At 38.3% G+C, this 26,043-nt stretch overlaps 1 protein-coding gene and 1 pseudogene across 1 annotated transcript in view; both read left to right on the top strand.

The window, feature by feature from the left end:
• The window catches only part of MTMR9 (myotubularin related protein 9), a 39,036-nt gene extending 17,853 nt beyond the window's left edge, over nucleotides 1-21,183 (top strand). The window contains exons 3-6 of the mRNA XM_024746938.1: nucleotides 1,106-1,231; nucleotides 16,770-16,943; nucleotides 19,685-19,902; nucleotides 21,016-21,183. Of these exons, the coding sequence (XP_024602706.1) occupies nucleotides 1,106-1,231; nucleotides 16,770-16,943; nucleotides 19,685-19,902; nucleotides 21,016-21,181 (684 nt within the window). The 3' untranslated portion in view covers nucleotides 21,182-21,183. The remainder of the gene's footprint in view (nucleotides 1-1,105; nucleotides 1,232-16,769; nucleotides 16,944-19,684; nucleotides 19,903-21,015) is intronic.
• Nucleotides 8,607-8,931, top strand: LOC112400937 (60S acidic ribosomal protein P1 pseudogene; annotated as a pseudogene).
• Nucleotides 21,184-26,043: the final 4,860 nt, after the last annotated feature.

The raw sequence follows: 26,043 nt of genomic DNA, 5'->3' as shown, positions 1-26,043 counted from the left end.
CTGACCTAAAAGGAGGTAGCTTTATTCTGAGAGCTTGGGGATGTTAGCATGATGTTGGGCCCTCTTCTCCGCCTCCAGCTGAGTGTCTCCAAAACTACTGCAGTTTGAATTATGCTAATTGATTTTGCTGCTTTTTTTTCCCCGCTCACAGAAATGCTTTCTAAAACTCCCCTGTCAGAAGATGAAACTGCCAGGTGATGTTCCGTTTCTCAGTTCCTCCATCTAGTCAGGTTTCCCTGGTGGTGTCACCAGAATTCAAGTGCTTCAAATGGCAATAGGCTCATTTTCGGACCACAGAGTTATTGCCCCGGTTTTGGGTCAGTGTAGCATAAAGGTATGAGGATACCTGACCATATCACTCTAGGAAGGGAGGAAATTTCACTTCGATGGAGGCGATGTGGAACACGTAACAGCTAAAATTATTTTAGAGTTTATTATGTGCCAGGCACTGTTCTAGCCCTGTTACATACATTTTCTCTCTTAATGCTCCCAACAGCCCTAAGAGGTAGCCCTATGAGGTTATTTCCTCTACTTTACAGCTAAGGAAAGTGAGGCGTAGAGTGGTTACATTACTTAAACACTCTTGCATTGGCATCTGGAATTTGAGTCCAGCAGTCTGACTCCCTTCTGACTCTTTGGCTACTAAGCTTTTTTACAATTGCTTACACACACTGATTTTAAATAATTTACATATGTTTCTGTATAGTTAATAACTGGATTTTGAGCCAAGGCCTTACTGACTAACCAAAACCTATTCTCTGATCCCCAGAAATATTTGGACCTTTTTATTAGGGCTTATTAAATGGTCTCAAGAAGGAGTTTTTTCATTTTTCTCCTGAGTAGGTATGCACATTGTTTTGTTCTTTTGTTCATTCAGCAAATGCTAATTGAGTGTATGTTATGTGCCAGAAACTTAGTTAGAGGCTGAAAGCATGGTAATTAGCCTCAGTAAGGTATAATTGTATCTAGTGATAAATACCATGTTAGAGAAATATATTGGGTGTCCATCATTATTAGGCCGTATTTAATACCAATTTGGCAATTAGAAAGTGTTCAAAATCGTGAAATGTTCCAATTTTCTTTTTTATTTCTTTTTTTCCCCTAGGCATTGTCTACCCTGGACTCCATCACGCTGATGTACCCTTTCTTTTACCGGCCCATGTTTGAAGTGATAGAAGATGGCTGGCATTCTTTCCTTCCTGAGCAAGAGTTTGAACTCTACTCTTCAGCTGTGAGTAACTTTTGAGAGAACTATGGGTAAAGAGAAATAACCCAGCACTTTACTTGTGAAAATGGTCACTTCCTTTTGACGAGTAATAAGGTGCAGTTGACCTATCCATGCCTAAAAGAAGTATCTATTAGCTATTAGTGCTGCAGCCTTTGCCGTTCAGAGATTTGCATAATTTGTTCCCAGTGCTGCAGCTTAAGTAATTTTTCTTCTAGTGGATTTACTGATAAAACATTAAGATCTTCATAAAGATAGTCCTGAAAACAGCTTTATATACAGTAATTAGGTTCTGAGCCATCTCCCAAAAGTCTGTTGAACCCACTGTGTATCTAGGAGAGCACTAGAGAACCACGTATCAATTTGTTTTTGTGGGATGATTTTTGTGATTTTATAATTTGGGTTACTAAGACCAGTGTACTAGATCCACTGCTCTTTCTGGAAGATTGGAAGATTGGCAGGACCTTCCTGCACACTTTCTGCTTCTACTGCTGCCCACCCTCCTAAAGCCATTTTTTTCTTAGCTTTTGTTAATACTTTTTCCATCCTGATACTTGTTTTTCCTGTTAAGTATTCTGCCAGTGGACGGTAATAGTACCCAAATAACCTGTACATATGGAATGAGAAGATATACATAAATGCCAGATTAAAAACAATCAAGGTTTTTCTATCCCACTTTTACTTAGGAGTGGGATGTTGTTTATAAAGGTTTTTTGCTTTCACCAAAAAAGAAACATCTGAGTCTGTCATTGAGTGTTCCCTCCCCTTCTCCCTTAACTGGCTGAAATGTACAAATACCCGAAAAAAGGAATGGGCTGTATCTCATTAGGAAAGAAGCTGCAATTGTCCAATAAATAGAAGCTGTTGGTCTTAAAAAAAAAAAAAAGTTTTTTTTTTTGTTTTTTCTTTTTACTACTTTTCTTTTTCCAGCATACCTCTCTGTAAATGGGTCCTAGGAGGATCAAGAAGTAGGGACCAGGGTGCCATGTAGTTTAAAGAACAAAGATGTCCATAGCAGCAAAGTGAGAAAGGAAGGGGAATTTTACATTCTTGTCTATGGAGCATTTTTTTTTTCTCACATCTTTATTGGAGTATAATTGCTTTACAATGGTGTGTTAGTTTCTGCTTTATAACAAAGTGAATCAGTTATACATATACATATGTTCCCATATTTCTTCCCTCTTGCGTCTCCCTTCCACCCTCCCATCCCACCCATCCAGGTGGTCACAAAGCACCGAGCTGATCTCCCTGTGCTCTGCGGCTGCTTCACACTAGCTAGCTATTTTACATTTGGTAGTGTATATATGTCCATGCCACTCTCTCACTTCGTCCCATCTTACCCTTTCCCCTTCCCATATCCTCAAGTCCACTCTCTAGTAGGTCTGTGTCTTTATTGCTGTCTTACCCCTAGGTTCTTCATGACATTTTTTTCCCTTAAATTCCATATATATGTATTAGCATATGGTATTTATCTTTCTCTTTCTGACTTACTTCACTCTGTATGACAGACTCTAGGTCCCTCCACCTCATTACAAATAGCTCAAATTCGTTTCTATTTATGGCTGAGTAATATTCCATTGTGTATATGTGCCACATCTTCTTTATCCATTCATCTGATGATGGACACTTAGGTTGTTTCCACTCTGGGCTATTGTAAATAGAGCTGCAGTGAACATTTTGGTACATGACTCTTTTTCAATTATGGTTCTCTCAGGGTATATGCCCAGTAGTGGGGATTGCTGGGTCATATGGTAGTTCTATTTGTAGTTTTTTAAGAAACCTCCATACTGTTCTCCATAGTGGCTGTATGAATTCACATTCCCACCAGCAGTGCAAGAGGGTTCCCTTTTCGCCACATCCTCTCCAGCATTTATTATTTCTAGATTTTTTGATGATGGCCATTCTGACTGGTGTGAGATGATATCTCATTGTACTTTTGATTTGCGTTTCTCTAATGATTAATAATGTAGAGCATTCTTTCATGTATTGGTTGACAGTCTGTATATGTTCTTTGGAGAAATGTCTGTTTCGGTCTTCTGCCCATTATTGGATTGGGTGGTTTGTTTTTTTGTTATTGAACTGCATGAGCTGCTTATAAATTTTGGAGATTAATCCTTTGTCAGTTGCTTCATTTGCAAATATTTTCTCCAATTCTGAGGGTTGCCTTTGTTCTTGATTATGGTTTCCTTTGTTGTGCAAAAGCTTTGAAGTTTCATTAGGTCCCATTTGTTTATTTTTGTTTTTATTTCCATTTCTCTAGGAGGTGGGTCAAAAAGGATCTTGCTGTGATTTATGTCCTAGAGTGTTCTGCCTATGTTTTCCTCTAAGAGTTTGATAGTTTCTGGCCTTACATTTAGGTCTTTAATCCATTTTGAGCTTATATTTGTGTATGGTGTTAGGGAGTGATCTAATTAGTAATCTCTCATGATCTTTTGTATTTCTGTAGTGTCAGTTGTTACTTCTCCTTTTTCATTTCTAATTCTATTGATTTGAGTCTTCTCCCTTTTTCCTTTTTTTTTTGCGGTATGCGGGCTTCTCACTGTTGTGTCCTCTCCCATTGCAGAGCAAAGGCTCTGGATGCGCAGGTCCAGCAGCCATGGCGTCCTTTCTTTTTCTCTTCTTCTTCTGGAACCCCTATAATTGGAATGTTGCTGCATTTAATGTTGTCCCAGAGGTCTCTGAGACTGTCCTCAGTTCTTTTCATTCTTTTCTCTTTATTCTGCTCTGCAGTAGTTATTTGCAGTATTTTATCTTCCAGGTCACTTATCTGTTCTTCTGCCTCAGTTATTTTGCTATTAATCCCGTCTAGAGTATTTTTAATATATTTTATTGTGGTGTTCATCATTGCTTGTTTCAGCTTTAGTTCTTCTAGGTCCTTGTTAAATGTTTCTTGCATTTTCTCTATTATGTTTCCAAGATTTTAGATCCTCTTTACTATCATTATTCTGAATTCTTTTTCCGGTACACTGCCTATTTCCTCTTCATTTATTAGGTCTGGTGGTTTTTTTCCTTGCTCCTTCATCTGCGGTGTGTTTTCTGTCTTCTCATTTTGCTTATCTTACTGTGTTTGCGGTCTCCTTTTTGCAGGCTGCAGGTTCGTAGTTCCGGTTGTTTTTGGTGTCTGTCCCCAGTGGCTAAGGTTGGTTCAGTGGGTTGTGTAGGCTTCCTGGTGGAGGGGACTCTTGCCTGTGTTCTGGTGGATGAGGCTGGATCTTGTCTTTCTGGTGGGCAGGTCCACGTCTGGTGGTGTGTTTTGGGGTGTCTGTGGACTTATTATGATTTTAGGCAGCCTCTCTGCTAATGGGTGGGGTTGTGTTCCTGTCTTGCTAGTTGTTTGGCAAAGGGTGTCCAGCACTGTAGCTTGTTAAAGTCGTTGAGTGAAGCTAGGTGCTGGTGTTGAGATGGAGATCTCTGGGAGATTTTTGCCGTTTGATATTATGTGGAGCTGGGAGGTCTCTTGTGGACCAGTGTCCTGAAGTTGGCTCTCCCACCTCAGAGGCACAGCACTGACCCCTGGCTGCAGCACCAAGAGCCTTTCATCCACACGGCTCTCTAGCTTCCTACCCCAGCTATACTGAATTCCTTGCAGTTCCCTTGATTCATTCGCCAATTCACGCTGCCCCACCTGTATGGAGCATTTTTATATAGTTTGTGGATATCTACCTGTATTTACATTTATATTCAGGGTCTTTATAACATTAAAAACTGCATAGTAAGCATTCTCAAATGCATGATGCTTTTCTTTTGTATTCATTAACTACTAGCTAACAGCTACCTTAGAGGAATCCTTAGTTACTTCCTAGGTGGAAAACGGTAGTCACAGTTTGATCTGGAAGGGAGATGTCTGGATGATTTTCTTGGTTATCCAGAATCGTCTGTATAAATGACTTGCTCATGATTTATCTTGTAGTTAGGTGCCATAAGTGAACCAGTCTAAGTCTACATTCAACAACCCAACGTACAAATCAGTCTCCTATTCTGTGCAGAAATCCTCTGTGCTGACACATCCACGATGTGGTTGTCCAGCTTCTGCTTGAAATCTCTAGTGCAAGAGAATTTGCAAAATCACACAGTGATGTCCCAGATGGGAACAGTCCTAATACCAAGCTGAAGTTCCCCTGTACTTAGACCCCATGTTTCTGATGTTGTCTTGTGTTTTTCAGGTTGTCTTATTCCTCTACTATGAATTGTTCTTCAAATTAAGAACTTTTATGTCCCCATTAAGTTTCCTCTTCTACAGATTAAATATCAGTATTTATTTCAGCCTTTTCCCATAGTACTGAACTCAGGGCCCCACCCTGTTCTGGCTGCTTTCCTCAGCAAGGCCTTCAGTTTGTCATTGATTCTCTTAAAACATGGTACCCGTAACATTTAGCGTAGATTGGAACTATTACTGATACTTTACTGTACCCCAAAGTTGCATTGGCCTTTTTCAGAATTAAATTACTAATGAAATAAACTAAAATCCCTTCATCCTTATACATGTGTTGTTAAGGGATCCTCCTTGCCTTTTTGTTTGTTTGTCCATTCATTCATTCTTATATTCAACATTTTTTTCCTCGTAGGCATTTCCTTTTGGGGTTAGCTAATTATTTAAGCAATTTGTATATTTGAATTTCTGTTTTAAATTCCTGCAAATTTTGTAATCCAAAAATTTAATGAGAACATCTTTAATGGTATTTGCTTACTATTGCTAGATTATGGAAATTTTAGATAAGCAAAGCATGGTCCCTTCCTTCTAATTGTTCAAAGTCTAATAATTATCTAAGTAATTGAATACAATAAAATAAGTGCTGACAAAATTTCCACAAGACACAGGGGAAATGAAATTATTAGATCTGTGTTATAGAAAGTCAGTTCTGTTGCAAAATGCTGAGAAAATGCTTAATCGGATACTGTAATAACATAAAGTAGATGGTTGGATCAGTAGCAGAGCGGTTACAGTGCAGAAGGATTCAGGAAGTGGAATTAAAAGGAGTTGGTGACCCACTCCCTGGATGTGAGAGGTAAAACAGGCAGTGGCATCTAGGTTTTACCATTGAAATGGGAAAGACAGAAAGAGAAATGTGTTTGACAGGGAATGAGCTGAGTTCAGTTGTGGGGATGGCAAATTCAAAGGGCCTGTGTGGTACATGTCATTGAATATGTACAAGAGATAGTTTAGAGCTTATTTGAGAGATCTGTGTTAAAAATGAAATATTGAGCATAATCAATGTATACATTGTGGGAACCATGGGGAGAAGTTGATATTGCCGAGGGAGAGCATCTAAAGTAAATAGGGGGCCAAGGATGAACCATGTAAGGGATGAGTGGAGGAAAAAGCCAAGGGAAGAGCGAGCTTCAAGGAGGGGGTCACTAATGTGAAAGCTTCTTATTCATTGTTTATTGTCTCTCTTCGGGTCTAGGATACAAGCTGCTAGAATATAAACTTTAGGATGGTGGGAAACATACATGTCATTCTTATTCTCTACTGTATTCTTTTCTTTAACATCTTTATTGGAGTATAATTGCTTTACAATGGTGTGTTAGTTTCTGCTTTATAACAAAGTGAATCAACTGTACATATACGTATATCTCCATACCTCCTCCCTCTTGCATCTCCCTCCCACCCTCCCTATCCCACCCCTCTAGGTGGTCACAAAGCCCCGAGCTGATCTCCCTGTGCTATGCAGCTGCTTCCCACTAGCTATCTATTTTACATTTGGTAGTATATATAAGTCCATGCCACTCTCTCACTTCGTCCCAGCTTACCCTTCCCCCTCCCCGTGTCCTCAAGTCCATTCTCTATGTCTGCATCTTTATTCATGTCCTGCCCCTAGGTTCCTCAGAACCATTTTTTTTTTTTAGATTCCATATATATGTGTTAGCATACAGTATTTGTTTTTCTGTTTCTGACTTACTTCACTCTGTATGACAGACTCTGGGTCCATGCACCTCACTACAAATAACTCAATTTCGTTTCTTTTTATGGTTGAGTAATATTCCATTGTATATATGTGCCACATCTTCTTTATCCATTCATCTGTTGATGGACACTTAGGTTGTTTCCATGTCCTGGCTATTGTAAGTAGAGCTGCAATGAACATTGTGGTACATGACTCTTTTTGAATTATGGTTTTCTCAGGGTATCTACTGTATTCTTAGCACATGATTGGCAAGCAGTAGATATTTGTTGAGCGAATGAATATAGGAATGTGTGCATTTATGCAGGATAGGACAAAAGGACAATAAGGCCTTCTATATATCTTTGGTTTCCTCTGCCAGGTAGACATATATCACTTAGTCAGTATTTGTCGAGTAAGGTTTTTTGACCATCTAAAAAACTTTCTAAATAGTATTAGCCAGTCCCTTCTTCTCTATTATATCCAAAAGAGATGTATGGTATTGAGAAGACAGAGTACTAAAACTAGCTATCAAGATATCTTATGTTGCATCCCAGATATATTGGCTGCTTGACTTTCTGGGACTCAGTTTCCAAGTCTACACGATGAAAGTATTGGACAAATGATCTTTAAGAGTTCCTCCCCTTTTAACATGCTTTTATTCTAGAATATCATGAAATATTATTTCAGATACTTTGCTGACATAGACATATATAGTATATCAGTACTCCCCCAATCTACTACTTCAGAAATTATATACAACAAAGATGATGATAAGGTAATGGTTGAGTAGCTTCTATCTCACAAGACCTCCTGCAGATATACAATGACAAACTATGAATAAAATACAGAAAACTACTACTCGGAGGCTCTGGTAAGTGAACAGAAATCAGCATATTTTAGAGGGGCGTCAAAACTTAGAGGAAGTGAATGACAGAGTGAATTTCCTATTTTGTGGGCCTTGTCCTGAGGTCAGTGAAATTATGGCATTGATGGTATAGGACAGCTAACATTCTGGTGAAAAGCCCACTTTCTCTCAGGTGGGAGGAAGGGCTTGGGGAACCAGAGAGCCAGAGGAGGGGAACCTTGATTCTGTATGTAACCCTGAATCTCTGGCTGAATCTTGACCCATGATTGCATGGGAGAGACTGGGAGCAGTCAGAGCTAAGGTCTGAGCTGCCGTGCACCTCAGATGTTACAGAGTTTGCAGTTTAAGTCTGAACAAGCCGTTTCCTTGTAAAACAGAACCATAACACTCTTCAAAGGTGTGTAATAGAATTCAGTTTCTGGACATTCACAATGTCCAGGATACAGTCCAAAGTTAAGCCAGGATATTATGACCCGTTCTTAAGAAAAAAGACAATCAGCTCCCTTTCCTCAGCTGCCGCTAAGGTGCTTGATCCTTCTGAGGAAGCTAAGGCCGCATTGGGGTGCAGCCCTCACTTCATCCGGTGACTAGCATCGCTCCTGGCAGCACCTGGCTAGCACTCACCCGCACCATGGCCTCCGTCTCAGAGCTCGCCTGCATCTACTTGGCCCTCATCCTGCACTGCTGAGGTGACGGTCATGGAGGATAAGATCAATGCCTTCATTAAAGCAGCAGGTGTAAATGTTGAACCTTTCTGGCCAGGCTTGTTTGCAAAGGCTTTGGCCAGTGTCAGCATCGGGAGCCTCATCTGCAATGTGGGGGCAGGTGGACCTGCCCCAGCAGGAGGTCCTGCCCCCTCCCCCAGTGCTGTCCCAGCTGAGGAGAAGAAAGTGGAAGCAAAGAAAGAAGAATCTGAAGAGTCTGATGATGGCATGGGCTTTGGTTTTTTTGACTAAACTAAACTTCTTTAGTAACACAAGAAGCTGGGCTCTTTGCAAAAAACAAAAGACAATCAGCAATTGCCAACCCCCAGATGACTCAGATGTTCAAGTGATCATACAAGATCTTTCGAGCAGCTGTTTAAACTGCCCCATTTTCCATAAAGGAGACTATGCTTAAAATGAGAGAAAAGACAGGAAACCTCAGCAGAGAAATAGAGAACATTAAGAAGAGTCAAATGGAACTCAGCATTTTTTGAAAAATTTGTATCTGAAATAAAATATTCACTAGGCTAAATGACAGAGGACAGAAACAGTAAAATTGAAATTAGAGCAATAGAAATTATTTGGAGAAATAAAGAGAGAAGAGAAATTATGGAAAAATAAACAGAGCCTCAAGAATATATGGAACAATATCAAAATATCTAGTATATATATAATTACAGATCCAGGAGAGAATAGACAGAATAGGTAGAAAAAATATTTAAAGAAATAATGTTCAGAAACTAAAAATTTGGTGAATATTCTGAATTAAAAAAACTCAGCAAGCCCCAAACAGGATAAGTATGAAGAAAATCATGCTACGCACATCATAGTCAGACTGTCAACGAACCATGATAACATGAAGATCTTGAAAGCTGCCAGATAAAAACAACACATTACATACACAGAGACAATTCAAATGACCGTGGACTATTCATCAGAAATCATGGTGACTAGAAGACAAAACTTTTAAAGTGTTGAAAGGAGTAAAACCTATCAACCCTGAATTCTGTATCTGGTGAAAGTATCTTTCAAGGAGGAAGGTGAGACAACATTTTCGGATAAAAAGAAGCTAAGAATTTGTCACCAAGAGACCTTCACTATAAGAAGTGTTAAAGGAAGTTCTTCAGACTGAAGTGAAATAATACCAGAGGGAAACCTGAATACTCAAAATGATCGAAGAATATTGGAAATGGTAAATTCTAGGTAAATATAACAAGCTGTTTTTTTTCTTTTTAGTGTCTTTAAAATATGTATGACTACTTAAAGCAAAAACTATGGCATTGGGGGCTTCCCTGGTGGCGCAGTGGTTAAGAATCTGCCTGCCAGTGCAGGGGACACGGGTTCGAGCCCTGGTCTGGCAAGATCCCACGTGCCGTGGAGCAGCTAAGCCCGTGCACCACAACTACTGAACCTGCGCTCTAGAGCCTGCGAGCCACAACTACTGAGCCCGCGTGCCACAACTACAGAAGCCTGTGCTCCACAACAAGAGAAGTCACCACAGTGAGGAGCCCGCACACAGCAACGAAGACCCAGTGCAGCCAAAAATAAATAAATATATAAATAAATTTATTAAAAAAACAAAAACAAACTATGGCATTGCCTTTGTGGTGTTTATAGTATATGTAGACATATTATGTATGGAAACTATGTCATTAAAAATGACTGGGTGTGGTGTGGCTGAATGGATATAGATCAGTACAGCTTTAAGGTTTTTACATATTATGTAATGTGGGCTAATATTTAAATTAACAATGTATATTATAATCCCTAAAGCAGAGTTTCTCGAACTTGGCACTGTTGACATTTGGGCTAGATAATTCTTTGTTGTGAGAAGCTGTCCTGTGCATTGTAGGGTGTTTGGCAGTATCCCTGGCCTGCCACTAGATGCCAGTAGCATTCTTCTCCTCCAACCCCAGTAGTCTTCAGTCATTGACAGATGTTCTCTTGGGGCAAAATCACCCCTAGCTGAGAACCATTGTCTTAAGCAGTCACTTCTTAAAAATGTTAAGAGGTATAATTAAAAGATTAATACATTAAAGTGCAATTCTAAAAAGTATTTAAATCAAAAGAAAGCGGGAAAGAAGAAACAGCAATAAAAACTGAAGGGGCAAACAGAAAATAAATGCTAGACTAAAATCCAGCTGTATCGATATTTAATATTGGTGAGCTAAATGCTCCAATTAAAAGGCAGAGACTGTCAGAATGAATTAAAGAAAAAAGCAAGGGAGTTCCCTGGTGGCCTAGTGGTTAGGATTCCAAGGCTTTCACTGCTGAGGGCTCGGGTTTGGTCCCTGGTTGGGGAACTGAGATCCCTCAAGCTGCGTGGTGTGGCCAAAAAAAGAAGAAGAAAAAAGCAAGATGCAAATATTGCTGTGTACAAGAGATGCATTTTGAATATAAAGAGACAGATTGAAAATAAATGGGTGGGGAAAATGTGCCATGAAAATAATAAGTATAAAAAAGAAGTAGCTTTATTAATTCCAGATTAAAGAAAAAAAACTTCAAGACACAGAATGTTATCAAATAAAGAGGGTCATTTCATAATAATAAAATTCAGCAGGACAACATAATGATTTATATATAAAAATAAATATTTATGCCCGATAGCCAAAATTGATGGAAATGAAGAAATAAGCAATTCTGTGATGATTGTAGATTGTTTAAACTGCCCTCTCAGCAAGTAATAGAACAACTAAACTAAAACAAAATAACAACAAAACAAGTAGAAACAGAGAATCTGAACAACACTCTCTGATATTCATTGAATACTACTTCCCAACTTCTGCACAATAAACAACATGCAAGAGCACATGGTGTGTTTTCTAAGAGAAAATATACTCTGGGCTATTAAATAAATATCAATAAATTTAAAAGGATTGAAACCATACAGTATATAATCCCTGATCACAAAGTAATTATATTAGAAATCAGTTAACACTAAGGTATCGAGGAATACCCAGAGTATTTCTAAATTAAACAAAATGCTTGTAAATAATCTGTAACTCAAAGATGAAATCAGAAAGGAAATTAGGAAATATTTTGAACTGAATGATAATATCAAAATTTGTAGAATATAGCTAAAGCAATGTTTAGAGAGAAACTTAAAATGTTAAAGTGCTAATATAAAACAAGAAGAAAGGTCTAAAGTCACCAACTTAAGCTCCAACTTAAGAAACTGGGAAAGAAAATGAGCAAAGTAACTTGAAAGAATGAAATGATAAAAATAAGAGCAGAAATGAACAAAATAACTAGAACTAATAAGTTTAGCAAGGTTGCTCAGTACAAGTGTACAAAATCTAACTGGCAATAAGCAATCTTAAAATGAATAAAATACTTAGTAATACATTTAACAAAAGGGCAGGATCTATACACTGGAAAACACAAAACATTGCTGAGAGAAGTTAAAGGACATCTAAATAAAAGGAGAAACACATGTTCATGGATTGGAAGACAGTATGGTTAAGATCAGTCAGTAATGGGCTGAGTTATGTAAAGGACCCAATAGTGAATACTTTAGGCTTTGGGGGTCATGAAATCTTTGTTGCAGCTGCTCCACTCTGCTGTTACAGCATGAAAGCAGCAATAGATAATATATCAATGAATGGGTGGTGCTGTGTTCCAATAGTATCTTACAGGCATACCTCATTTTATTGCATTTTCATCTTATTGTGCTTTTCAGATATTGTGTTCTTTACAAATTGAAGGTTTGTGGCAATCCTATGTCAAGCAAGTCTTTCAGTGCCATTTTTCCAACAGCATTTGCTTACTTCATGTCTCTGTTGCATTTTGGTAATTCTGAAAATATTTCAAATCCTCCACCAGCAGAAAGATTATGACTTGCTAAAGGCTCAGATGATGGTTAGCATTTTTTAGCAACAAAATATTTTAAAATTAAGGTATGTACATTTTATTTTTTTAAGACATATTGATGTTGCACACTTAATAGACTACAGTATAGTGTAAACATAACTTACATGCATTGGGAAAGCAAAAAATTTGTGACTCGCTTTGTTGCAATATTCACTTAATTGCAGTGGTCTGGAACCAAACCTGCAATGTCTCTGAGGTATGCCTGCATTTACAAAAACAAGCAGGGGCCTGGATTTGGCTTGTGGACTATAGTTTGCTGACCTCTCATTAAGATGCTAATTCTCTCCAAATTGATTTATTGATTCAGTGCAACTCCTATCAAAATTCCAATAGATGTCTTTGTAGAAATTGCCAAGATTATCCTGAAATTTATATGGAACCGCAGAGTTACTAGAATAGCCAAAACAACTTTGAAAAAGAAATAGCTAAATTATTTACATTACTTGATTTCAAATTTTACTATCAGGTTACAGTAATCAAGAGAATGTGGTATATTGGCTTAAGGATAGATATATAAATCCATGGAACAAGATAGAGGGTCTAGAGATAAACTCTCCCATTTGTGGTCAATTTTTGCCAAAGGTGCCTAGACAATTCTATAGGTAAAGGAGAGTTTTTTTCAACTAATGGCATTGGGACAATTGGACTGATAAAAAATAGATCTAGACCTTTACTTCCATCCACAAAAATTAACTCAAAATATATTATAGACCAAGACATAAGAGCTAAAGGTATACAATTTCTTGAAGAAAACACAGGAGAAAGTATTTATGACCATAGGTTAGGCAAAGATTTCTTAGATAAGACACTAAAAGTGACCGAAAGCAGATTAGTGATTTCCTAGTATTGGGTGTGGAGGGGAAGGTGTGGACTGCAAAGATGCACAAGGGTATCCCAGCAAACACCATGTAGGATAATCAAAAGGAAATTTTTACTTAGATGTATTGAGTTCAGCTATCGAACAGTAAGGCAAAGAGAATATCACTAAATTAACCAAAGAGAAAAGACAAATTACATACATGGTGAAACAAAATTAGAAGAGAAAAAAAACAATTTGATAAAATTAAACATCTACTTATGATAAAAGCTCTTAGCAGAGTTGGATTTGAAAGGAATTTATTTAATCTGATACAGGGTAGCTACAAAAACAAAAATACACAAAAAGCAAATCTTTTGTTTGACAAAGATGCCTGCCATTGCTACTCATAGCTGACTCAGGAAGACAAGAAGGAAAAGTAAAAGGTATTAGGATTGAAATGAAAGAAGCAAAATTGCTATTAGTTGGGTTTTTTTGGCCACGCAGTACGTGGGATCTTAATTCCCTGATCAGGGGTTAAACCTGCCCCCGCTGCATTGGGAGCGCAAAGTCTTAACCATTGGACCACCAGGGAAGTCCCTGCTCTTAGTTGTTGATTATATGCTTCTCTACATAGGAAACTGAAAGAATCTTGAAATTGTAGGCATTTCTCTACACCAAACATAATTTTGAAGACATACAACTAAAATGCCGTAAAAATATAATGTTCCTAGGAGTATATCTAAGAAAAGATATGAAAGATGTTTATTGAGAGCATTTTAAAACTTTATTGAAAAATTAAGAAAGCTTTGAAAAGTGGAGGGACACTATGCTTATAGACAAGGATATTAAATATTATAAAGATGTCTCCAAATCAATCTATAAAGTCAGTGCCATCTTATTAAAACACCAGTGAGTTTTTAAGTGGAATTTGATAAAAGTTACATGAAAGAGCAAAGGATCAAGGGGAACCAAGGTTCTCTTGAAGAGCAAGAAGGAGGGAAGAGGATTCTAGGAGACTTAGCCTACTAAATACAAAGTTTATTCTAAAAGCCATGGATGGACTTGCTGCAGCTAGACAAGTGGGACAGAATAGAGAGGCCAACGTGTGGAAAGTTAATATTGATTTCCTAGTATTGGGTGTGGAGGGGAAGGTGTGGACTGCAAAGATGCACAAGGGTATCCCAGCAAACACCATGTAGGATAATCAAAAGGAAATTTTTACTTAGATGTATTGAGTTCAGCTATCGAACAGTAAGGCAAAGAGAATATCACTAAATTAACCAAAGAGAAAAGACAAATTACATACATGGTGAAACAAAATTAGAAGAGAAAAAAAACAATTTGATAAAATTAAACATCTACTTATGATAAAAGCTCTTAGCAGAGTTGGATTTGAAAGGAATTTATTTAATCTGATACAGGGTAGCTACAAAAACAAAAATACACAAAAAGCAAATCTTTTGTTTGACAAAGATGCCTGCCATTGCTACTCATAGCTGACTCAGGAAGACAAGAAGGAAAAGTAAAAGGTATTAGGATTGAAATGAAAGAAGCAAAATTGCTATTAGTTGGGTTTTTTTGGCCACGCAGTACGTGGGATCTTAATTCCCTGATCAGGGGTTAAACCTGCCCCCGCTGCATTGGGAGCGCAAAGTCTTAACCATTGGACCACCAGGGAAGTCCCTGCTCTTAGTTGTTGATTATATGCTTCTCTACATAGGAAACTGAAAGAATCTTGAAATTGTAGGCATTTCTCTACACCAAACATAATTTTGAAGACATACAACTAAAATGCCGTAAAAATATAATGTTCCTAGGAGTATATCTAAGAAAAGATATGAAAGATGTTTATTGAGAGAATTTTAAAACTTTATTGAAATATTAAGAAAGCTTTGAAAAGTGGAGGGACACTATGCTTATAAACAAGGATATTAAATATTATAAAGATGTCTCCAAATCAATCTATAAAGTCAGTGCCATCTTATTAAAACACCAGTGGGTTTTTAAGTGGAATTTGATAAAAGTTACATGAAAGAGCAAAGGATCAAGGGGAACCAAGGTTCTCTTGAAGAGCAAGAAGGAGGGAAGAGGATTCTAGGAGACTTAGCCTACTAAATACAAAGTTTATTCTAAAAGCCATGGATGGACTTGCTGCAGCTAGACAAGTGGGACAGAATAGAGAGGCCAACGTGTGGAAAGTTAATATTTTACAGAAGTGGCATTGCAGGTCAATGAAGAATCATAGCATTCTCTGGAGTAGGAAATCAGTAAGTAATACCTAATTGTGAAAAATAGCCAAAAATTAAAAAAAAAAACAAAGAACAGCTGAAAGAGTTGAAAATGGTTGCTTCTGGGGAAAGGGAATTAGATGATGTGTGAGCAGGAAACAGGTAACTTCCTTTTTAAAAAATAATTTTTTAGAAACTGTCTTTTAAATTAGTAATGTGAATAACTGAACAGTGAAAAAATTTAATTAAAAAATATGATACTGTATCTTGTAAAAGGATTTTTTAAAAAAATACATTTATCAAACATGCTTTGGTTTATCCTCCTGATACTACAAGCCATGGCCAGCATGTTAGGGCAACTCTGATTTATAGGAACATATTGAAATTTACATACACATAATTTTGTTTGTTTGTTTTTTGCTGTGCAAAGCTTTTTACAGTCTCTAAGTGATTTTCATTTTTGATATTAGAAATAATTTGTCATTTGATAGTTTTATGTTGTGTACTTTTGGTTCTTAGCATACTGAGTTTGAAATTATTTCATTGACTTCTAAGTATAATCTTTCTTAGTATTAAGTTGTTATTGCTTTAAGAGAGATGTTAACAGTCTTTCCTCATTTTTCTCCTTTTTTAAATAACAGAAATGAGCAAGGGGTTTGATGTAAGTATTAGCAGTGTTCTGTTCTGGTTAAGCATCATCTGGAGTTTTAGTCTTCCTGTTGCTGTAGTTTAAGAGTACCATTAACAAAGTAAATGGTACCAAGACAAGAAGGAATGAGATGATGTTGGCCCTGATATTCATAAATATACTTAATATATTTAACTTGGAGAATAGAAGACTAAGGGAGAAACAATTCTTTCATATATTCCATAAGATGTCATGTGAAGTGGGGAACTTGTACTGAAATCACAGTAAACAACAATAGAGGAAGTTACAGAGCAATAAGTTTTGCTCAATAGGAGGAAGAACTTTCTAGGAACTAGGGATACCTAGCACTGTAGGAAGCTGGCTCTGAAGAGTGGAGCTCCTTTTCTGTGGAAGTATTTAAGTATGGGCTAGGTATCCTTCTATTAAATTCCTGTGAGATGGCTTCTTCACTGTATGAAAATTGATCTCTAAGCTTTAAAAGTTTTCAGATTATTTTGTGACATTGAGATACTTGCTTAGCTTTGAAGTATTTTGTGTTTTTCAGACCAGTGAATGGAGGTTAAGCTATGTCAATAAGGAATTTGCTGTTTGCCCCTCTTACCCACCAATTGTCATAGTACCCAAAGCCATCGATGATGAAGCTCTTCGGAAGGTAGCTACGTTTCGACATGGAGGACGCTTCCCAGTACTCAGCTATTATCATAAAAAGAATGGAATGGTAAGTGAACAATAAATACTACTGCTTAATCGACTGGAAGACTTGGTTTGAGGTTCTTAGAAATGTTCCCCTTTTCTGTGTACCTGTTCATTGAAGTGATTAGTCTCTCCCGCTGGGACTTCTGTTATTTAAGCTTTAGGGAATCAGGAGTAGAGTGTTTTCTGTGATCAGGACATGACTTTGAATTCTTTCCATGATGCTGCTTAACCTTAGAAAAGCCCAAAGAAGTGTATCTTTAGGACTCAGTACAAAGGGAGCTAATGTTTAGTTTATACTTAAAATGAACACTCTTAGGTAGAAAAATAAATTTCTCTGACCGGAATAATGGTATGATACTTTATTTTAATTATTCTCACCAGATTTTCCTGTGAAAGGTAAATTGAACAGACGTTTTTATTTTCAGAAGGGAAAAGAGTGACACATGTCATTAGTCACAACCTAAGTAAACACAGGAGTCAGGAATTGAATAGGCAAGTGCTCACTGTGTGTTCGTTTCCTAAATATTTTCGAAGTTTATTTCTCTCCTCTTATTTTCTCTTTGTCAGTAAACTCTGCTTCTCATTTTGAATCCAGTAGTAAATGAGTGGGTAAGTTATAGCTATCTTCCATTTTCCTTTTTCCCCTGGTAGTAAGTCAAGTGTAGATATTTAGGATAAAGGGATTTCTAGAAATCAGGTCACCTATCTTGCCTGGTCAGCAGTATTTCTCTTCACTAGGGTTCACCATAAAGTATTTTAACAACTCATAAAATATATTATTGCATCCAGTTACATGGTAAGTGCAGTCTGAGAGTTAGCCATTGTCATCCTCTGGATGACCTTCCTTGTGTTAAATTTCAGGGTAGTTAAGATAACAGTATGTATTATGGCACTGGTCCCCAACCTTTTTGGCACCAGGGACTCTTCATGGAAGACAGTTTTTCCACTGAAAGGGTTGGGGGTGGCTCAGGCGGTAATGCAGGTGATGGGTAGCGGCAGATGAAGCTTCGCTCGCCCGCCTACCACTCACCTCCTACTCTGCGGCCTGGTTCCTAACAGGCTGTGGGCTGGTACCGGTCTGCGGCCTGGGGGTTGGGGACCCCTGTATTATGGGACGAGCTTGAAATAATTCTAAACCATTCGCCAGGGAATAGATCAGTATAACAGATATTGATTTCTTGAGAAAAGTTTCAAAAGCAGACTTCGAAGTTGTAGTTTTTGGTCTTTGGAGTCAAGTGTTTAAGTCCTAGAATACTGGAAGAAGGCCACTGGAGAATAAAGAATAAATAAGTAGTTTTCAAGATATTGAAAGTGATTCCCAAAACAAGAATAATAGTACATAAATTTTTTTTATTTTACCATCAGTGCCTTTTCTCTTTATAATTCTTGATAAAACCTGCCAACCCTAAGTTTATGTAGTTGAAGCCAAAGTTTCCTGGTGTGTAGGCTGTTATCATTATCTTAATTACAGGCCCAGATCTGCTGGATAATTAATTCACTGACTAAATGAATTGTAATATTTGATCTTAAAGAGGAACTATAATTTATTATGTGAAAGTATTTTGAGATAGTAGGAAGAAAAATCGTGTAAAAGTGCAAGTCTTGTTTTTGTTTTACAATGATTAACTATTGTCAATACATAGAAACACTTCTTTGTTTTAGGATCAAATTCATCTCCGAAGTGACACACAATTTTTTTATTCTTTTAAACATCTTTATTGGAGTATAATTGCTTTACAATGGTGTGTTAGTTTCTGCTGTATAATAAAGTGAATCAGCTATACGTATAACTTATATCCCCATATCCCCTCCCTCTTGTGTCTCCCTCCCACCCTCATCCCACCCCTCTAGGTAGTCACAGAGCACCGAGCTGATCTCCCTGTGCTATGCGGCTGCTTCCCACTAGCTATTGGTTTTACATTTGGTAGTGTATATATGTCCATGCCACTCTCTCACTTTGTCCCAGCTTACCCTTCCCCCTCCCTGCATCCTCAAGTCCATTCTCTAGTAGGTCTGCGTCTTTATTCCCTTCATACCCCTAGGTTCTTTCTTTTTTAAACAGAGTACAGGAGTCTTTATTTATTTATAAATTTATTTATTTATTTTGGGCTGTGTTGGGTCTTTGTTTCTGTGTGAGGACTTTCTCTAGTTGTGGCAAGTGAGGGCCACTCTTCATTGTGGTGCGCGGGCCTCTCACTATCGCAGCCTCTCTTGTTGAGGAGCACAGGCTCCAGACGCGCAGGCTCAGTAGTTGTGGCTTACGGGCCTAGTTGCTCCGCAGCATGTGGGATCTTCCCAGACCAGGGCTCGAACCCATGTCCCCTGCATTAGCAGGCAGATTCTCAACCACTGCGCCACCAGGGAAGCCCCCACCTAGGTTCATCATGACCATTTTCTTTAGATTCCATATATATGTGTTAGTATACGGTATTTGTTTTTCTCTTTCTGACTTACTTCACTCTGTATGACAGACTCTAGGTCCATCCACCTCACTACAAATAACTCAATTTCGTTTCTTTCTATGGCTGAGTAATATTGCGTTGTATATATGTGCCACATCTTCTTTATCCATTCATCTGTCAGTGGACACTTAGGTTGCTTCCATGTCCTGGCTGTTGTAAATAGAGCTGCAGTGAACACTGTGGTACATTACTCTTTATAGAATTGTTTTTTGAGATATTCTTAATGTAGCTAATTCATTTCTGCTTTCAGAAACTTTAAAAAGCAGCTACTGTTAAATTTTAGACTCTATTGTCCTTGTAGGTTATTATGCGAAGTGGTCAGCCACTCACTGGCACAAATGGGAGACGGTGCAAAGAAGATGAGAAGCTGATAAATGCTACCCTCAGGGCAGGAAAGCGTGGCTACATCATTGACACCCGACCTCTAAACATAGCTCAGCAAGCTAGAGCCAAAGGAGGCGGCTTTGAACAAGAAGCTCATTATCCCCAGTGGAGGCGGATTCATAAGTCCATTGAGAGGTAAAAGATTTGGGAGACAGTACTGGACTCTTATTTGAATATATTTAGTGTGGGTGAGCCCTTAGCTGTTCAAAAATCACAAGTTTTCAAATGAACCTTCATATTAACTTGAGTCAAAAATTGGCTGGATATCCTGTCCTTGTGTTTTTTGGTTTTTTTTGCGATACCCTGTCCTCTCACTGTTGTGGCCTCTCCCGCTGCGGAGCACAGGCTCCGGACGCACAGGCTCAGCAGCCATGGCTCACGGGCCCAGCCGCTCTGCGGCATGTGGGATCTTCCCGGACCGGGGCACGAACCCGTGTCCCCTGCATCGGCAGGCGGACTCTCAACCACTGTGCCACCAGGGAAGCCCTGTCCTTGTGTTTTATAAGATAAGCAGAAAACTTATCGTGGATGCTCAGAAGTGAGTTTTGATCAGATAGCATTTTTTCTCTGTTAGCTCTGAAATTTCATCACCATGAGGTCTGCTCCTCTACTTGTAGATCAGCAGTCACCAAACTTACTGAAAAGATATGCTACACATAATTATATTTTCCTAAGTCAAAAAGACTTAGACATTTAATTTCCCTGATATACACTTATTTTCGCACCTTGTTTCCTCTACCTGTATCATCTCCTTTATGCTTGCAATTAGTGGTTTATAATTGCTTCTGGGTGGGTGAGTGGGTAGGAGTTAGAGTTAATAAAACAATGGGATCTGAGCTGGCCTTGGGCATCCCTGCTGTGACAGTACAGGTGTCCAGAGTTGATTCTGTGGGAACGGGACACAGATGTTAGTGATGCTGTTTTGTGACCTGTCACAAAAAGCAGTGCTGTGGCCCTCTTCTCAGTCAGATAATTCAGTTATGCAAACTGGGTTTAATCTGTTCAGTTGAGGAAGAGTTTACCATCGCAGGCATTTTAAGCATTTCACACTCATGTTTAAATATTAGTTTTTCAGTCTTTAACCCTATAAGTTATTATATAGCAAGGTAAATATTTTTATAGTATTTGTAGCTGCTTTTGCCCTTGGATATATATTGGAGGCTGAGTTTTTGATTTGGTTTCTTCCTTCATTGTTCTATGTTCTGTTTTCTTTCTTTCTTCTTTTTAACTTTTTCTTGTTTTTGAAAGGTATCACATTCTTCAGGAGAGCTTAATCAAACTTGTGGAAGCTTGTAATGACCAAACACATAACATGGACCGATGGCTCAGTAGATTGGAGGCCTCCAACTGGCTGACTCACATCAAGGAGATTCTGACAACTGCCTGTCTGGCAGCTCAGTGTCTCGACAGGTAAAGTGCATCTCCAGGTTATAGAGTGGGCCACTCACACCAACAAGACTTCGCTTCCATCCAGACCTGTGGTTGTGTATTATGTTACTGTTCATGCCTGTCTGTGTCTTATGTTTATATCATTTTACAAATAACTATAGAAGATAGTCAATGCCATTCAGTGTCAGTGAAGTATGTGTGTAGAGTCTGGCATTTAATTGATAATGTTTGTTGAATGAATGTGAGCCATATACATATACATGTCTTCCATGACAAAAATTTTTTAAGTATTAAAGGACCTATTTTTTTCTATAAAAATCCTTAAAATGTGAATCTACCAATTTTCCTTTTCTTAAACTGAAAAAGAATGAAAAGAAGTTTTCTTATTTCTCCTCAGAGGGCCAAACTTGGCCTTCAAGGAACTTTTGAAATAACAATGAAAGGAAACATGTAATTTTGTTACACAGTAAATGATCCTTTCTAATGTCTCAGCTATCTTGTTACAGACTACTTGATATGTGCAGTTATATCTGGATCTCAAGTTAAGGAAAACTGGATGGTAGTGATGTGAAGTATATGAAGTGTTTTAGTTTATTCACTCAGTTGAAAGTTGCTAATCCTCGAGACTTGAGGCAGAAGACTTGAACAGGGACGGAAGGATTGGTATAAGTTGTTGCAGAAGCTTAGAATGCCCTTTTCATTTACTTTTTCATTTTAAACCTGTTTTTTTTTAAAAAATAAATTTATCTATTTAGGGCCGCGTCGGGTCTTCGTTGCTGCATGCGGGCTTTCTCTAATTGCTGCAAGTGGGGCCTTCTCTTCATTGCAGTGCATGGGCTTCTCATTGTGGTGGCTTCTTGTTGCAGAGTACAGGCTCTAGGCGTGTGGGCTTCAGTAGTTGTGGCACACAGGGTTAGTTGCTCTGCAGCATGTGGGATCTTCTGGGACCAGGGCTCAAACCTGTGTCCCCTGCATTGGCAGGTGGATTCTTAACTACTGCACCACCAGGGGAAGTCGTTTTAAAATGTTATACGCTTGCAAAGATGGGGTGGAGGGCGGTGCTGAACTTCCTAGCAGCCAATTCAAAGACAGAGAACACTTTGCTTAAAAATGAACCCACATAAACATGAATTTCAATTAGAACTCTGATCTGCATTCACACAGGATGCTGCAACAGGCCCTAGAAGAGCTGGCTAAGTCCTTGTCTTGGTCCATGTCTACTCTAATGTCTTCATTAGCTTCCACAGAGAATAGATGTCTCCTCGATAAGGCATCAGTTACTCCACTTGAAAGCAGACGGGACAAAGACTGAAAGGAGGTTTTCTGAAAACCAGATTTTTTTTTTTTTGCGGTATGCAGGCCTCTCACTGTTGTGGCCTCTCCTGTTGCGGAGCACAGGCTCTGGACTCACAGGCTCAGCGGCCATGGCTCACAGGCCCAGCCGCTCTGCGGCATGTGTGATCTTCCTGGACCAGGGCACGAAACCGTGTCCCCTGCATTGGCAGGCGGACTCTCAACCACTGCGCCACTAGGGAAGCCCTACATATATAATTTCATTTAAGCTTCCAAACAACAATTGTTATGTATTATTACCCTACCTCTATAGATAAGGAAAAATAAAATCAGAGTAAGTTGCCTGAGTTGTACTGATTACAGCCCAAGTGGCAGTGCTGAGATTCCAACCTTTTTGTAAGAAATAATTAAGGAATAACACAGATAGACCCCTGAGTGTATGTCTCTGGATCATTTCCTGGATCTTTAAATGGCTGTTGTTCTGCTCTGGTATTTTCTATGCTATTTTGTTTGTTTGTTGTTGTTGTTTTTGGTTTAAGTAACATCAGGGATGGTTAACATACAAACTTTTAGCTGGGAGAGCAAATCTATTTCAGAGAGAAAAATGCCCATCCCTTGGTTGTTTCAGAAGGGTCTCCTTATTTGCTTCAGAAAGCTGAAGGAAGACTCTGGGAGCACATTAATATATGCTAACAACTTTTTCTATAGGAAAGCGTGAAAACTTGCCTCACTCTTGTGCAAGATGGAACACGAAGTATTTTGATACATTATCCTTCTATATTAAAAAAAAATCTAGGCTGCTGTTTTAAAATAGGATAGATGTGACCCCAGTTGCCTTTTGGGGGTTAATTTTTAAATGTTTGCACACCAACAATTTCATCAACAAAAACATACATCTCTGAATAAAATGAGAAATACTTATAACCAAGAAGAACAACAGATAATTTCACTGGTAGTTACTGATTTTATGTTTTTCAGTTTATCAGAGGGGTTTTTCTTTTTGTGCAAGCATTTTGCATGCTTATTTTGGGTCAAATTCTAAACCTAGCCCTGACACCAGTATTTAATTCCCAGGGGCTAGTATATGTACACAAGGAAAACTTCCAAAGGTATCTTCCTATCAACTGAGTTATTTAAAATAATAATCTATTTGTCTGCCAAAAAAAACATTGATATCATATTAAAGCTAAACTTTTGGAGGGGGAAACATATTTTGTTATTCATTTCTAAACAATTTAAAAAAGAAATATGAAAATAATTACAAAGTAAAACTTTCTAGAGTCATAAAATTATTTTATACTCCTAAGTGGTTAATTCCTTTTTTAATTAATTGAAGTATATTTGATTTACAGTATAGTATTAGTTCCCGGTGTACAGCAAAATGATTCAGTTATACATATACATATACATATATCTATTCTTTTTCAGATTCATTTCCCATATAGATGATTACAGAGTATTGAGTAGAGTTCCCTGTGCTCTACAGTAGGTCCTTGCTGATTATCTATTTTATATATAGTAGTGTGTATAGGTTAATCCCAACCTCCTAATTTATCCCTTCCCCTCCTTTCCCTTTGGTAATCCCTAAGTCTGTTTTCTAAGTCTGTGAGTCAGTTTCTGTTTTGTAAATAAGTTCATTTGTATAATTTTTTTAGATTCCACATATAAGTGATATGATTTGATATTTGTCTTTCTCTGTCTGACTTCACTTAGTATGATCATCTCTAGGTCCATCCATGTTGCTGCAAAAGGCATTATTTCATTCTTTTTTCATTCATTTTATCCCCATCAGTATATACATGTCAATCCCAATCTCCCAACTCATTACACCACCACCACCACCACCCCCGCCACTTTCCCCCCTTGGTGTCCGTACGTTTGTTCTCTACATCTGTGTCTCAATTACTGCCCTGCAAACCAGTTCGTCTCTACCATTTTTCTAGGATCCACATATATGCGTTAATATACTATATTTGTTTTTCTCTTTCTGCCTTACTTCACTCTGTATGACAGTCTCTAGATCCATCTACATCTCTACAAAGGACCCGATTTCGTTCCTTTTCATGGCCGAATAGTATTCCATTGTGCACATGTGCCACATCTTCTTTATCCATTCATCTATCGATGGACCTTTAGGTTGCTTCCATGTCTTGGCTATTGTAAACAGTGCTGCAGTGAACACTGAGGTGCATGTATCTTTTCGAAGTGTGGACTTCTCCAGATATATGCCCAGGAGTGGGATTGCTGGATCATATGGTAGATCTATTTTTAGTTTTTTGAGGAACCTCCATACTGTTTTCCATAGTGGTTATGTCAGTTTACATTCCCACCAATAGTGTAGGAAGGTTCCCTTTTCCCCACACCCTCTCCAGCATTTATTGTTGGTAGACTTTTTGATGATGGCCATTCTGAATGGTGTGATGGAATACCTCAGTAGTTTTGACTTGCATTTCTCTATTAGCGATGTTGAGCAACTTTTCATGTGCTTTTTGGCCATCTGCATGTCTTTGGAGAAATGTCTGTTTATATCTTCTGCCCATTTTTTGATTGGGTTGTTTTCTGCATCATCTGTTTGTATATTTTGGAGATTAATCCCTTGTCAGTTGCTTCGTTTGCAAATGTTTTCTCCCATTCTGTGGGTTTTCTTTTCATTTTGTTTATGGTTTCCTTTGCTGTGCAAAAGCTTTTAAGTTTTTTTTTTTCTGGCTGCGTTGGGTCTTCTTTGCTGCACATAGACTTTCTCCAGTTGCGACGAGTGGGGGTTACTCTTCATTGCAGTGTGCAGGCTTCTCATTGCAGTAGCTTCTCTTGTTGTGGAGCGCAGGCTCTAGGCACCCGGGCTTCAGTAGTTGTGGCTCAGAGGCTCTAGAGCGCAGGCTCAGTAGTTGTTGCGCATGGGCTTAGTTGCTCCGCAGCATGTGGGATCTTCTCGGACCAGGGATTGAACCCGTGTCCCCTGCATTGGCAGGCAGATCCCTAACAACTGTGCCACCAGGGAAGTTCCACTTTTAAGTTTATTCGGTCCCATTTATCTTTTTTTTTTTTTTATTGGAGTATAGTTGCTTTACACTGCTGTGTCCGTTTGTTTTTATCTTCATTAATGTAGGAGGTGGATTGAAAAAGATATTGCTGTGATTTACGTCAAAGAGTGTTCTGCCTATGTTTTCCTCCAAGAGTTTTATAGTATCTGGTCTTATATTTAGCTCTTTAATCCATTTTGAGTTTATTTTTGTATATGGTGTTAGAGAATGTTCTAATTTCATTCTTTTACATGTATCTGTCCAGTTTTTCCAGCACACTGAGGGGTTAATTGTAATATTTCCACAAAGACATGTCATAAGTGACAAGCCAGAAGCTGTGACTTGGGCTTGAGGTAGACGTTTTAGTACTATATGAAGCTCTGTAAGTAAAAATTTTAGATTCAACATTAATTAGACAGTATAGTCAGACAATATAATCAGGACAGCAATTGTTAATGTGTCGACCACACATTTACAGATACTGGCGAGAGAACTGGCTAAATTGTCAAACCCGAGAAGAAAATGCGTACTTTTGTTATTTCCTTAAGTCATCAAGAAGATTCAGTTGTTCTCA

This window comes from Neophocaena asiaeorientalis, unplaced genomic scaffold, assembly GCF_003031525.2.
Source record: "Neophocaena asiaeorientalis asiaeorientalis breed wild unplaced genomic scaffold, Neophocaena_asiaeorientalis_V1.1 scaffold633, whole genome shotgun sequence".
Lineage (NCBI taxonomy): Eukaryota > Metazoa > Chordata > Mammalia > Artiodactyla > Phocoenidae > Neophocaena > Neophocaena asiaeorientalis.
Note: the sequence above shows the minus strand (reverse complement) of the source record. Positions and strands in the feature narration are given on the sequence as shown.